General features: G+C 46.7%; 1 protein-coding gene across 1 annotated transcript; it reads left to right on the top strand.

Annotated features, from left to right (window-relative positions):
- Positions 1–9,124: 9,124 nt before the first annotated feature.
- Positions 9,125–10,138, top strand: LOC141569558 (melanoma-associated antigen B1-like). The gene has a single exon (XM_074323286.1). It carries the CDS (start codon positions 9,125–9,127, stop codon positions 10,136–10,138), a length of 1,014 nt encoding a protein of 337 aa, XP_074179387.1.
- The last annotated feature ends 6,003 nt before the right edge of the window (positions 10,139–16,141 follow it).

Raw genomic sequence — 16,141 nt, 5'->3', positions numbered from 1 at the left:
AGGGCCTGTGGCTTGATTCTAAGGAATAGATTGCGACAAAGATGCTGGGATGTCCAGCAATTGCATTATATTGCACATCAAAAGCGAGCGCTCACTATCCTGCTCGTCTTGAAGAAGAAATGTTCCATGCTTTCAATAGCTTATGGAGAGGGCAATGTGGCATGAAATTGCAGGTTGTTTATTTTTTTTTCTTTTATTTTTTATCAAAGTTTATTGGGTGACAACTGTTAGTAAAGTTACATACGTTTCAGGTATGCAATTGTGTAATAGGTCATCTCTATATCATGTTGTGGGTTCACCACCCAAAGTCACTCCTTCCCTCACCGTATAGTTGATCGTTTAGATAAGGAATTTTGCCCCTAAGCAACAGTCAGGAAACAAACAAACACTAACGTCTATAGACAAAAGGAAATGAATTCTGCCCGCAAAACTGAGTGTGCTGGAAAGTGGATTTTTCTTGGTCACTTCCAGGTTTCAGTCCAGCATGGAAGGAGTGGCAACTGTCACGCCCATGCTCCCAACAAGAAATAAGCTGAATATAATGGAAACGGAGCCACCTTCTTAGCTCCATCAGAGAACTGAGGTCACAAGGCAATGCTGCCCCCGAAACGAAGAGATTGAGTGGGAGATACAGAGAATCAGAGCTCTTTGGAGCAGAACTCCAAGAGCAGAAACCACTGCTAGAGCCAATAACAGGATAAGAAAACCAGTGTATTTGCCAAATTGCTGGAGGCTCAGCTAGAGATGTAAAAACTCCAGGCAGGTCCAGTTCAACAGGGACTCCTAAACTTTTGTGAGTTTTACCTCCAGGAGCCCTACGAGGTCCTCACCCTTGTATTTTCAGTCGGGGGAAGGACAGAGCAGCCATTTTGAAAAATGCCTAAGGCAACCTATTCTTTATAAAAAGGCCAGTTTAAAGAGAAACTATTGATCAGAACCTAACTGACTAGGGTTTCACCTGAGCCTAAACAATCTGGGGAGAGGAAATGCCCAACTATAGGCCTCTCAACTTCCTTTACCTAAGGGGTGAAAAAACTGAAAAGCACTTGTGAAATCATAGCCCAGAGGAACAGGTCCACTAAAAATCTGAGATCTAATCATCCGATTATACAATATTCCCCCTCACCCCACACCTTACCACCACATCAGCAAAGCTCCTGTATAATAAACAAGGGATTACAACGCAAAGACCTGCACATCTCAGACATTCGTTAAGAAGAACAAGGGAGACAAAAACAAGGACACCACAGGACATTTGGCGTCTGATACCTACAGCTCCATCAGATAGTAACAGCCTGAGTCTGGGCAGAAAAACAAAACACAAAACCTCACACAAAAGACCTACTTACCCCAGTTCCTCTGACCCAGTACGTTCTGTCTGACTTTGAACAAAAAATTAAAAGGCGTAATAAAAGACAAGAAACACAGTTTGCAGAGATAGATCACGCATCAGATTCAGAATCAGATATGGCCCACATCCTGGAATTATCATGCAAGTAATTTAAAATAACACTGATTAATATGCTAAGGTCTACAATGGAAAAAGTGAACAACAGGCAAGAATAATAAGTAGGTAATGTAAGTAGAGAGATGTAAACTCTAAGAAAGAATCAAAAACCAATACTGGAAATAAAAAAGAGAAATGAAGAAAGTCTTTGATGGGCGCACCAGGGGACTGAACATGGCTGAGGTAAAAACACCAGGGAACTTGAAAAATTGTTGATAAAACTTTCAACTGAAATGCAAAGAAAAAAAAGAAAAAGAACAAAAAAGACAGGAGAATAGCCAAGAACTATTGTCTTCTCTCTTTGAGAGGGAATGGCCCCCTTTTGAATGACAAAAGGTATGTATAACATTTGAGTGGTAGCAACACTAGAAGGAGGAGAAAGAAACAAAGAAACAGAAGAAATGCATAAAGTAATAATGACTGAGGTTTTCCCAAAATTAATGACAAACACTAAACCCCACATCCGGGAAGTTCAGAGAATTCCAAACAGTATAAATACCAAGAAATCTATACCTAGAAATATCACATCCAACTGGAGAAAACTAAATAAAAAGATAATTCCTTGAAAAAAGCCAGAGAAGGAGGCACCTTCCCTACACAGAAACAAGGATATGAATTACATTGGCCATCTCCTCAAAAACTATGCACATAAGAAGAGAGTTGAACTAAAGCTTTCAAGTGTTGGAAGTAAAAAAGCACCAACCTGAAATTCTGCATCCAGGTGAAATTATCCTTCAAAGTGAAGGACAGTGAAAGATTTTCTCAGACAAATAAAAACTGGGCTAATTCGTTACTAGAACCGCTTTGAAAGAAATGTTAAACTAAGTTTTTCAGAGAGAAGGAAAATGATAAAGGCCAGCAACTCAGGTCTACATAAAGACAGGAAGAGTGTTAGAGAGGGAATAAATGAAGATGAAATAAAATATGTCACTTTTGCTTATTTGATCTAACAGATAACAAACAGTTTATAATAATCACAGCAGCAATGTACTCAGTAATTATACCTTATGAATAAGTAAAATGAATGACAGCAATACGAGTATTACAGGGAACAGGACTTGGTAGTGCACTGTTTGAACGTGGACTTGGATTAGTTATAAATGTGCAAACTTCAAACTCTAGGGCATCCACTGCAGTAAGTAAAGAAATTAGTATAATTGATATGCTAAGCAGGAGAGAAAATGGAATAATGTAAAATGCTCAATTAAAACCAGGGCAGGTAGCAAAAGACTGGGAGACAGAAAAGAAACGAAGAACAAGGGTGACAAATAGAAAACAGTAACTAATATGGTAGATATTAATCCAACTATACCAATCATTAATTGAAAAGTCAGTAGTCCTAATACCCTAATTAAAGGACAGAAATTGTCAGAGATTAGAAAAAGAAGAACAAGACCATATTACATATTGCCTGCAACGAACCCACCTTAAAATAAAGATACAGATAAAGCAAAGGGATGCAAAACGATATACCATTCTGACACAAATGAAAGAAAACTGGAGTAGCCATATTTATTTCAGACAAAGCAGAATCCAGATCCAGAGAACACTATAAATAAGTATTACCGATATTTCAAGATGACAATCAGTGGACAAGGATAAAGTTCTACCTAAAGAAGAATTTCAAGTTATAAACTCAAAGGAATTTTAGAATTAGAGAATTAACATCCTGCAGCCTCTAACGTATGTACGGATAAAAGGGATGACTGCCAACATCACCAAAAAGAGACAGGAGACACGCATTTCCTAACTAAGTGCACATTGTTACCTCTAGAGTGTGCCTGCCAATAACCAAACAGAAACCTAAAGCTTAATGTGAACAAGATCCTACTTATAAAAATTGAGGATTGTTAATGATGCATGTCAGGTAATTGGGTTCACTATTCTGTTCTCCGTACTGTTGTGTATGTTTGAGAATTTCTATAATAAAAGTATTTTATTTAAATATCATATCTTTAATATGAAAATTGAAGTGAAATGGACCATTTTTAGCACATTGTAAATAATTAAATAGATCCACAGAGAAACAGAAATCTTCAATCCACATAATACAAACAGAAACTACAGTCCAACCCAAGACAACGTTTTAATCCTCCAAGACCACCCTGGTTTGGGTACTTGTTAACACCAAATAGCAAAAGAAAAACTAATATCGATTCATGCAAACTCTTCTAAACCATACCAAACGACAGGGAATTAGTCAACCGTTTTAACAGGCTACCTCTACTTCATACAAACACCAGGCAAGGATCCCTCAATAAAACAATACTTAGGCCAAACCTAGTCACATAGGGACAGATATTCTAAATAAATACGGAGTATTTCCAATATAGCCGTTAATTAACACTAGGAAACACTGTCAACTGGAAATCACTACATTAGCACAAAAAGGGGGAACCATATGACCATGTGCAAGGATAAAGCAAAAGTCTCTGAGGTTAAAGGAAAAGAGAGAATCTTAAAAGCAGCAAGAGAAAAGCAGATAGTCACATACAAGGGAGCTCGCATCCAAAAGACTGTCAGGTGATTTCTCAACAGAAGCTTGCAGGCCACAAGGAATTAGCAGGAAATATTCAAAGTGATGAAAAACAGGGACACAACCAAGACTACTCTACCCAGCAAGGCTGTCATTTAGATCGAAGAATAGATAAAGAGCTTCCCCTACGAGCAAAGAAAAAGCAGTTTATCACCACCAGATCAGTGTTACAAGAAATGTTAGAGGTGTCTTTAGGAAGAAGAAAAACAGGTAAAAAAATATGAATAATAAAATGGCAGTAGCTATATGTCTATCAAAAATTAGTTTCAATATTAATGGATTAAATGCTCCAAACAAAACACATAGTGGGGCTGAACGGATATGAAAACAAGAACCTTACGTATGCTGCCTGCAAGAGACACAGTTCAGATCACAAGACACATACTGACAAAAGGTAAAGGAATGGAAAAAGATACTTCATGATAATGGAAACAAACAAACAAACAAACAAAAAGCTGGGGTACCAACACTTATACCAGACAAAACAGACTTTAAAACAAAGGCTGTTACAAGAGACAAAAAAGGACCTATTAATTTCACTTCTGGGTAGTTTTCCAAAGAAACCTAAAACACTATTTCCAAAAGACATCCACCCATATGTTCACTGCAGTATTATTTACAAGAGGCAAGATACGGAAGCAAACTAAGTGTCCGTAAATACATAAATGGATAAAGAAGAAGTCATACATCTTACATACTATGGAACATTACGCAACCACTGAAAAAAAGAATGAAATCTTGCCATCTGCAACAACATAGATGGACCTACATACAGGGTATTGTGCCAACTGAAATAAGTCAGAGAAAGACAAATACAATGTGATTTCACTTACATGTGGAATTTAAAAAACAAAATAAACAAACAAAACAGAAACAAACTCATACATACAGAGAACATTTTGATGGGAGACGGGGGATGAGGTTAAGAGGTACAAATTCGTAGTTACAAAATAGTCATGGCATACGGAATATAGACAATAGCATACGGAATATAGACAATAAGTAAGATCGTGATAACTATGTATGGTGTTGGATGGGTACGAGATTTATCAGGGTGATCACCTCGTAAGCTACATAAGTGTCTGATCACTATGTCGTACACATGAAACTAATATAATAATATTGCATGTGAACTATAATTGAAAAATTTTAAAAATGCTAAAAAAGAAAGAGCATTTGACAAAAATTCATACCAGTTCAGGATAATAACTTTTAGCAGTAGCAGAGAATTTCCATTTTGTGAAATCTACTATGAACATACTCAATGTGAAACAATACAAGCATACCCAATAGAGTCATGAAGATGACAAAGATACATGGTATGAAAAACACTGTTTACAACTGGATGAAAATACATACCCAGTACAAAACTATTGTACAAGAATACAAACACCAAAATAGACAAGAAGTAAGAATAGTGAAAAGAAAGAGATAATGATAGTAACAATATGATCTCCTTATTAAAAACCTAAAACTTGTTGCAGAAAGTATTCAGATATATAGGAAACTTGGAAAAGCTGACGTACCAAAGATTCAGGAAACCAAATTCAGGAATCTGGCCAAACGAGATCACTAACAAATTACAACATGGAATGGAAAATATGCCATTTACAACCACAAAAATCTACAAAACATACCTAATAGAAAACCAAACAGAAATGTACAAGTTCTTCACGAGCTCCTCTAAAAACGTACTGATAGGCTTATAGGCTTATTACAAAAGAAGGCTGAGAGCAGTATACTATATTTATTGACAGGAGGGAGAATATTGTCAATAGGTCAATTCTGCTTAAAGTATTCACAGACTTGCTGCCTTACCTATAACTGCAAAGGTGATAAACAAACTCAGGCTGCTGTTTCCCATACTCCAAATCGACCCTGGAAAAATTAAGGAATAACAAAAACAATATTAACAACAATAGTAAAACAAAAATGCATGACAACTCCTGGGGTACACAAGGTCAGTGTTTAACTAGAACCTCTGTGTGGGCAGGTAGGAGAGTGCTCTGAAGCCGAGACTATTCTATAGCAGGAAATAAAGTCAGATTGAGAGGATTGGTTGAAGGAAAGATTTTAAAGATCAAACCTGAATCGTCCATTCAGGGGAACAGAATATTGTAGAAATGAACATTCTGAAATTAATTACAGATTTAGTGCCTTACCCATAGTTTCCAAGATGACTACCAAACTTGGGCTGCTGTTTCCAGGGTGCAAATCAACCGTTCAAAAATTAAGAAGTGATAAAAAAACACAACAACAATAACAGTAAAAAAGTAATGAGAAACCGCTTAGAGGCACTAAGTTTGTACTGAATTAGTAATTGTGTGGGGGCAGCTGGCAGCTTGCCATGAAGTAGAGACAGGCCTGTAGAAGGCAGGGATGGTTGGAGGAAAGTTTGTAAAGTTTGGGCCTTGTTTCTTCCAGTGTGCCCCGGGACAGTGAATTTCTAATGTTTCCCTGAAAGAACCCGAGGCAGTGCCGCATAGCCAGGTGCCAGGGCCATGGGGTAAAATCAGGAGGAAAGTCTGAATTGTTTGGGGCAGCGTGAGTCCAGAGGTTGTACAATGACCATGTGAAATGTTGTTAGTAGATGAGGGCTGTGCTTTTGAAACGATCACCTTAATACAATCTCAGGCGTGGGTTAACGCAGAAGAGCAACTATCACAGTGTTTGCACATAAGGACAGAAATTCGTTCCAGAGACTTGCAGCAAGAACGCTGACGTCAGCCAACAGAGGCCCCAGGCAGAGCTATCAGGCAGTGGGCACCCCACTTTCTCCCTGTGAGTCTAGAGGGACCTAGTAAAGGAAGGATTTAACTGAGACAGGGATGACGTACAGGCCTGCTATGATACACTACAGAGCAAGTTCATTACCTCGGAACACTGGTGCCCCGGTCTCACCCCTGCAGCCACGTGTGGGAGCCCTCAGGCAGGAATGGCCGGCAGGGGGTACCAGCAGCACACGCATCAGGCGTCTCGGGCAGTTGCAGTCCTTGACGTGAGGGGTTGGCCCCAGGTAGACACAGGGACGGGGCCCAGCACCTACAAGGAGTCAAGGGAGGACAGAGAGGGCTGCGGGGGGGGTCACCATTGCTGTCAGACGCATGGCTGCTTGGCTCGGGTCCCTAAACATTTCCTACCGGGGTTCTGAGGGACATGAGAGCCTCGGTCCGAGGCAGCTGACTGGGTGGGCAGGAGGAGCAGCCCAGGACCCGAGTCCAGACAAGGCTCCTGGGTGCCAGTCCTGGCCTCGCCCCCAGACCCCAACCCCTCCCGTGCACGTGCCCGCCCAGACCCACGTGGGCACGAACTGCCAGGGAGCCCGGCTGCCCAGCGGAGGCCTGTCCCAGAGCTGCGGTGTGAGGTGCGCAGAGAGGAGTCCCACGTCTCATCCTGTCGGCGTCAGGTGCGAGGTGACCTAAGTGCAGTCAGGGACCTGCCCGACAAGGGCCCCTTCCCCTGAAAACAGGCGGCCACACATGCGGCCCCACCCCACCCCCATTCCCGGGCGGCCTCAAAATGGCTGCTGGGCCCAGAGTCCTCCAGCGTACAGCGGTCTCAGGGAATGAAGGCCTCGTCCGTCCGGGACTGGTGGGCGGGCTCGGCTCGGCTTTGCTGAGGGGGAATCGCAGGCCCCAAAGTCTGAGGTCAGGCCCGTGGTGAGGAGTGGGACCCCAGAGCCAGGAACTGGGGTGACGCATGGCGCCGCCGCCATGGGTCTGGGCGGGTGGAAGGCCCACGAGCCTCTCACTTTGCTGTGGGAGAGTCACGGGGTGCGGGCCGGGGCTGGGGGCTGGCAGCAGGTCAGCAGCGGGGCCGTTGGCCATGGAGGGTCTGGGCGGGTGGAAGGCCCCACGAGCCTCCTCACTTTGCTGTGGGAGAGTCACGGGGGTGCGGGCCCGGGGCTGGGGGGCTGGCAGCAGGTCAGCAGGGGGACGTTGGCCATGGAGGGTCTCGGCGGGTGTGAGGCCCCACGAGCCTTCTCACTTTGCTGTGGGAGAGTCACGGGGGTGTGGGCCCGGGGCTGGGTGGCTGGGAGCAGGTCAGCAGTGGGGACGTTGGCCATGGAGGGTCTGGGCGGGTGGAAGGCCTGACGAGCCTTCTCACTTTGCTGTGGGAGAGTCACGGGGGTGCGGGCCCGGGGCTGGGGGGCCGGCAGCAGGTCAGCAGGGGGACGTTGGCCATGGAGGGTCTGGGCGGGTGGAAGGCCCCACGAGCCTTCTCACTTTGCTGTGTGAGAGTCACGGGGGTGCGGGCCCGGGGCTGGGGGGCCGGCAGCAGGTCAGCAGCGGGGACGTTGGCCATGGAGGGTCTGGGCGGGTGGAAGGCCCCACGTGCCTTCTCACTTTGCTGTGGGAGAGTCATGGGGGTGCGGGCCCAGGGCTGGGGGGCCGGCAGCAGGTCAGCAGAGGGCCCGTTGGCGATGGAGGTCCCGGGCCCATGTAAAGCCTATGGGGCTTTTCTCACTTTCCTTTGGGAGATCCTAGGGGTGGGGGCCTGGGCCTAAGGGCTGGCACCAGGTCAGCAGAGGGAAGATTTCCAGGTCAGTGGAGAGTCAGGGTACGGAGCATGATCACTGTGGGGACCACGCACCCCAAACACAGAGGACACCTCAGAATCCCTAAGTACTGTGATCAAAGAGGGCCCTGAGACATGTCGATACTGGGTTTGAAGTGTCTACTGGAGAGAAGCAGAGCGCAGTGGGGGGCTGGGGTGCCCGGCCAAAATTCACATAATGATCCTGAATGTGAACTGAGAACACATCTCAAACCCAGAACACGAGGTTCCCCTTGCCAGGCCCTGCCGTCACCCCAGTAACTCCAGGTAGGGTGCATGGCTCTGTCCTAGGTACTCTCCATGCAGCTTTGCACGGTTCTGAGGAGCCAGGCCAATCAGAGAGGAGCCCCGTGGGTCCCCAGACAGAGCACTGACGGCCCTCAGACCTGCAGAGGCGGCCTTGGTTAAGGCCACGGTGGAATCTCCCTGCAGAGGTGCACACACCATCTCATTCTCCCTCCTCCAGGTGCTGGCATCACCTGTTCTGCCCACACCCGAGCCCGCTGTGCCTGACCTGTGTCATCATGCCTCGGGGTCCGAAGAGTAGACGCCTCCAGGGTGCAGAAGAGACTGAGAGTCTCCGAGGTGATCAGTCTGCTGCAGCAGCAACGGAAGAAGAGTGCCCCACTTCTCCTGTTTCTGGGGGTTCTCCCCAAAGCTGCCCTGCTCCTGGCCCTTTCCAGGAACCTCAGGGAGCCTCAGCCACTGGGCCTCCCGAGGCAGGTGTCTCATACCCCAGATCTGATGAAGGGGCCCAGAGCCAAGCTGAGGAGGGCCCAAGCACCTCCTTTGCAGCATCGGCCACTCGGTCGGCTCGCGAAGATCCTCTGACCAGGGAGGCACACGTGCTGGTGCGGTTCCTGCTGGGGAAGTATAAACTGGGTGAGTGCATTACATGGGCCGAAATGCTAAAGGCAGTCAAAAAGAAGTACAGGGAGCACTTCTCTGAGGTCCTCAGGAGAGCCTCTGAGCGCATGGAGCTGCTCTTTGGCCTAGAGGTGAAGGAAGTCGACCCCGGCAATCACTTCTATTCCCTTATCACCCTCCTGGATCTCCCCAGTGAGGGAAGTCTGAACAGGGACAAGAGTATACCCAAGACTGGTCTCCTGGTGAACATCCTGGCCGTGATCTTCCTGAAGGGTAACCGCGCCACCGAGGAGGAGGTCTGGAAATCACTCAACGTGTTGGGGGTCTACGCTGGGAAGAGGCACGCCGTCTTTGGGGAACCCAAGAAGCTCATCATGAAAGATTTAGTGCAGCCCGAGTACCTGGAGTACCGCCAGGTGCCCGGCAGTGATCCTCCATGCTACGAGTTCCTGTGGGGCCCAAGAGCCCACGCTGAGACCACCAAGATGCGCGTACTGGAGATTATGGCCAGGCTCAACAAGACCGCCCCCAGTTCCTTCCCAAAACTGTATGAGGAGGCTTTGAGAGATGAGGAAGAGAGAGCAGAGGTGAGAGCCGCAGCCAGGGCTGCCAGTGTTGCCAAGGCCAGTGCGCCTTCCAAGGCCCCGGCGCACAGCTCCTCCCACATGTAGTGAGGTCTGGGGCAGGCGTTTCACCTCGGGGTTGAAGAGAGCAGCCTGCCTGCCCAGTAGTGGGCGGTTGAGGTCAGTTTAGTTTTAACAAAATGTTTACCTGGTTTTCCTGTTTTCTCATGAGTGACTTCTGGGTAAAGATAGAAGGATAGATAGATGATAGATACCAGATAGATACGTAGATAGATAAACACATAGAAACATAGAACAATTTCAGATGTTATTTGTTTTAATAAAGGTTTAGAAGATTCAAAGTAGAAATATGAGAATGACGTGGCCGTCACATTTGTTGCTATCTAAAACGTTTGAAAGTTATAAGACAAATTGTGGTGAAGGATGGTTTACTTTTAACATAGTGTTTATCTGCATTTCCTTTTTCTTCACGACTAACTTCTAGGTAAATAGATTAGATGTAGGTATAGAGTATTTTATCAAATGTGATGTCTTTTAAAGAAGGTTTACAACCGTCAAAATGTGAATATGTGAATGACATGGCTATCATATTTTTTCTATGTAAAGGGTTTGAAAGTTACAGTTTTGGAATTTCTAAGACAAATTGTGGTCAACGTCGGTTTAGGTGTAAGCAGGATTTCCATGTGCATTTCCTTTTTCACCCCATGAGTAACTTCTAGGTAAAGAAAGAATGATGGTAGAGAGACAGTTGGATGCATGGATGGATGGATGGATGGATGGATGGATGGATGGATGGATAGGAGATGTAGATAGATAGACAGATAGTTATACAGATATGTAGCATTTTGTCAAATGTATCTTTTAATGAAGCGTTACAACCTTCACGATATAAATATGTGAATGACATGCTCTCACATTTTTTACTATCTAAAGGTTTAAATTTTACACTTTTGGAAATTATAAGACAAATTGTGGTCAAGGACAGTTTACTTTTAAAATGGTGTTTACCTGCATTTTGTTTGTCCTCATGAGTAACTTCTAGGTAAAGATAGATTAGAGTAGATATACTAACAGACGTAGTATTTTTTTCAAATGTTATATCTTTTAATGAAGCTTTACAACCTTCAAATTATAAACATGTGAATGACGTGCCTGTCATATTTTTCCTATTTAACAGGTTTGAAAGTTACAGTTTTGGAATTTCTAAGACAAATTGTGGTCGCGGTCTGTTTAATTTTAACACAACGTTAATCTGCTTTTCCATTTTCCTAATGAGTAACCTTTAGGTAAAAAACAGCAAGACAGATAAATAGACTGATATAGATATATAGTATTGTTTTCCAATGTTGTTTCGTTTAATAGAAGGTTTAGAACGTTCAGAATATGAATATGTGAATGCTATGGATCTCACGTTTTTGCTGTTGAAAAGGTTTGAATGTTACTGTTTTGAAATTTGTGAAACAAATTGAAAATATTGAATATTTTGCTCATGATCGAGATAAGATAACATGACAGTGAAACAGGATTTTCATGGAGATGTAAAAGAATCCAACGATAAAATACTTGGGATCCCGAAATGAAGGAAGGAAATTAAAAAACAAGAATTTCACTGTGTTCAATTATTGGTTTGCCGTATTCCTTCTAGTCTTTATTTTTGTTATATTAAAACTACCTGGATTTGCTTAGTTTATTAAAGAAAGTTTGTTGCAGATTATTGCGTATTGTTTGATATGTACTAGATTTAAGAAAAAAACACTGATGGGTTCTTACTATTTCGGAGATTCAAAATAAACATATAATAGCAGCTAATCATTAAAGACCCACTGCGTCCCAATCCATATCCCAAGTCGTCTATAATACAGTATGTATATTCTTCCATTTCTACACGATAAGGCTTACCGGAGTGCCTTTACAGATGAACAACTTGCAAATGTTTCACCTTCACAAAGCTGTTAAGTGACACAGCTAGGACTAGATCCCCATTTTGAATTTGTGGGAAGTTCACATTTTTCCAATCCTCCCAGCCCGAGTCTGACTATGTGTCTTTTAATTCACTATTTCCATCACAGAGCTCCAGGAATGCAAGTCAGGGGACAAAAAGGTCTCTGTACAGAGAGCAGGGGATTAGAATATTATAGGTAGAGCAGTAGGAATAGTAGGAATAGCGAGATGTGGGACCCTCCAGACAAATGAGAAGGATGAATAAAGAAGAAAAGAAATAACAGTCAGTGACGGTAGGATTATATACACATGCACAGCCAGTTAATCTCAAAACAGGGGTCTCAAAAATCATCCTGGGCAGCCTCCCCCTGTAAAAGTAAATCTTGCACTACAGAAGTCACATGAGAGGCCAAGTCTGGAAAGAAGGAATCGATCAGTTTGTTTTCTCTCTGACAACCCAGCACCTCGTCTGGGGTCCCTGCATTTTGCCCCAGCCTGCCCCTGTCACATCACTCTTTGGATGAGAACCCAGTCTCTGCCAGGTTTGTGGTAGGAAACTTCTCAATTTGGTAGGGATGTGACATTTCCCAGAAGGGAACCACCACCTCCAGAGCAGTGGGTTCCATAGGGCCCCACCCCAGCTATCAGCCCTTGAAAGACAAAAACAGTTGTGGCTATTCCCGGCTCATCCTGACCTCTTGTCTTGGATGTCCCAGGAAGGCTATCCCCTAGGCCTGAGGGCTATCGCTCCAGGTAAGCAGAGGATACAGTCCCTAGATTGGCTCGCAGTCAAGGTGAAGACCTTGATTAACACAACAGAGGGGTCTGCACCTAGGCCCTCCCTCGAGGTTTGCCCTGGCATCTGCTTGGAGGCTTTCAAGGAGATGGGGCTTTGCTTTTCAGGTTGGCTGTCCAATTCAGCAGAGAGTGACATCCCAGCGCGAGGCAGCCATCCAGGTAGAAATCCTGTATTAGGGATGAGGCAGCAAGCCACCCCAGAAGAGAGGGAAGGCACAAAGTTCCGCTTCCACAGTCGGCCCTGGACGTCCAGGTAGAGCTTTCAGACTGAGGCTACCCCTCGGTTTCTGAGGGAGGAGACGATCTGGGGGAAGTGCAACTCTTGGACCCATGGGGGAGCCCCATTCAGCCAAGGGGCTAACAGTGTCAAGGTAGTGACACTAAGTGACAAAGAGCGTACCCTTCCCAGAAATGGGGATGACCTAGAGCCCTGTCCCACTGTTGGAGACCTGGGCTCTGTAAGGTGACCAGTCACACCTCCCTCCAGGGCGTCTCCTGGACGGGAGGGACCTCATCCAGGAGTACCTCAGGTCAGCAGAGGGAGGAATTCTGGGCTGTGCCAAGAGTCAAGGTGAGGTCCTTGAAGACTGAGGGGACCAGATACCCGTTAACTGGGGGCAGCACAGATTCCTTCCACCGCTGTCAGCCTTGGGAGACCAGATGAGGCCAACTTCCCCTCTTCACAGGGGGTCAGGTTATTGTCAGCCTTTGTATGAGGGGAGAGCTACAGGTCAAGACACGGAGCATACTGAGGGAGGCCTCAGGAGGGCACTGGCCCAGAGCAGAGGGGAGCCCCCAAGTCTCACCATCTTCCAGCCCTGCGAACCCTGGGCAGGGCTAGTCGGATACGTCACCACCTCACTTCCAGCCCCAGAGACTCATTGAAGTGAAGGTGTTGGCCTGAATCTGGAGGTCTCTAGTGGGCCGAGGGAGAAATTCAGGTTCCGACCCGGGGACAACTAAGGGGGCCGCCAACCTCAGAACAGTGAGGTCCCATAGAGAGAGTCTCCCTGTTGCCACTGAACTGATAGCCAGATGTGGGACCCTCCAGATTGCGGACCGACCACCTCACAGTACTGGGGGCCCCACAGAATCCTCCGACTGTCAGCCCTGGGAGGTCCCAGGGAGAGACACCAGGAAGAGGCGCCATCAAATCCCACTGAGAGGCAACTGAGGAGTAAGGGTCTCAGTCTGAGTGGGGTGGTCCCAGTTCAGCAGAGGGAGAAATATTAACGCCCACACGTATGAGTCAAACGTGGGACACTGAGTGAGAACCTTGAGTGCTAACACCCCACGTAAGGCCTGAACCTGCTTCCCACAGCTTTCTGTTTGGGCCGTGGCCGTGTGAGGAGACGCTCACTTTCTGCTGCTTTCTCCCTAGCAAGGTGGACGCCCCGTGTCAGTCTCCTTCCTCCACGTGCTGGCATCACTTACTCCCTGCCCACACTGGTGCCTGCTGTCCTGACCAGTGCCACCACGCCTAGGGGTCAGGAGAGTAAGCTCCACGCTCAGGACAAATGCCGTCAGGCCCAGAGTGAGACCCAGGGGCCCGGGGGTGTTCAGGTCACTTCAGCAGCAGGAGAATAGTCCCCTCGCCCTTGTCTCCTATATCTCGGGGTGCTCCCAGCTTCTGGCACTGCCCAGGACCCTCAGGGAGCCCCACTGACCACCACTGCGGCTGCAGGTGTTTCATACACGAATTTGGACAATGGTGCCAGGAGTCAAGACGAGGAAAGTAGAGGCAGCTCCCAGGTCCCGGCCCCACTGAGGGCACCTGCAAAGATCCTGTAAGCAGGAATTCAGGACGGTTGGCGCACCCCCAGCATACAAAATGAAAGAGACTGCTGTGAAGGCAGCACTGCTGAGACTGTCAAGAGAAAGCACAGGGCACACTTCCTTCAGATCCTCACGAGCGCCGCTGACAGAATGAACAGGTCTGTGGCCTTGACATGCAGGAAGTCAACCCCACTGACCCCTCCGAAGACCTAGTTAGCAAATCGGACATCAGCAAAGAGAAAAGTCTCAGGGGTGACGGAGACTCACCCCTGCCCCGTCTCCTGATGAATCTCCAGGGCCTCATCTCCATGAAGGGCAACCGTGCCACCGACAGGAGATGTGGGAAGAGTTGACTACGATGGGCGTCTCTGCGGATGAGAAGCACCGCAGGTGGGGAGCCCTGGAAGCTCATTGCAGAAGATGTGCTACAGCCCAAGTACCTGGAGTCCCCCAGGTGGCCGGCAGTGATCCTCCACGCTACGGGTTCCCGTGGGGCCCAAGAGCCCTCGCTGAGACCACCAGGATAAGCGTGCTGGAGAGTTGGGACAAGATCAACGAGACCGTCCCCAGTGCCTTCCCAAAGCTGTATGAGGAGGGTGGGGAGATACGGCGGAGAGAGCAGAGGTGAGAGCCGCGGCCAGGGCTGCCGACGTTGCCAAGGCCAGTGCGCGTTCCTTCCAAGGCCACCTCGCACAGCTCCCCCCACGTGTAGTGAGGTCTGGGGCAGGCTGTTCACCTCGGGGTTGAAGAGTTGTGAGCCTTCTAAGTAATAGAGCAAAGTATGTGCCAGCGGGACTAAAACACGTATGCTGTTTGGTTTTATCCTTTTTGAGATGAGCAGTTTTTAGGTCAGTATTTTTTTGTTGATGTTTCCCTTTTTAACAGATGGCTTGTTTTGCTTCAGAATCTAGGTTTATTATTGTCATGGATGTCACATTTATTATCATTGAGGTTTAAGATGAACACTTTAGTTATTCTAAACAAATTGAAAACCTCCATATTTTCTTGACACCGATTTACTGTACCTCACGTGACCAAGGCAGTGTTGGGCCTTGGGAAACTGCCAGTCCTGAGGCGACAGTGTGGGGGAGGAGAGGTCATTTTAAGCCAGGCTGCATGGGGGGCTGGATGATGCTGTGGGAGTGGTGGGCAGGGGCCAGACCCTCAGATAATGGGTCTCACAGGTGAGAGACAAAGACTGGAATGGAAAGGACATCTTAACGGTTACCTTGGAGTGTGGGAGAGCAAGAGAGGAACCTCCACCCGGGGCCAGACTAGAAGGGGCCCTGAGCGCTTGCCCTGGGGCAGAGGATCACAGTGCACAAGCCCAGTGTTTTAGGCATCGGATGTCCACAGAGTCTAGAAAGAAAACATCAATAAACCACAAAAGATCAGGGGCTCACAAAACCACTGGGCTCAGCCCCTTCCCTTTGGAAAGTAGATCTATTAGAAGTGAAGTCGGATCAGAGCCTAAGTGTGGCTAGTGAGAGAAAGAAGAGATCGGTGTGTTTTCTCTGATAACACAACACCTGTCGTGGGCCCTCCTCTGCCTTTGCAGCACCTTCCCCACCTCAC

Source organism: Rhinolophus sinicus, chromosome X (assembly GCF_036562045.2).
Source record: "Rhinolophus sinicus isolate RSC01 chromosome X, ASM3656204v1, whole genome shotgun sequence".
NCBI classification, from domain to species: Eukaryota; Metazoa; Chordata; class Mammalia; order Chiroptera; family Rhinolophidae; genus Rhinolophus; species Rhinolophus sinicus.
Note: the sequence above shows the minus strand (reverse complement) of the source record. Positions and strands in the feature narration are given on the sequence as shown.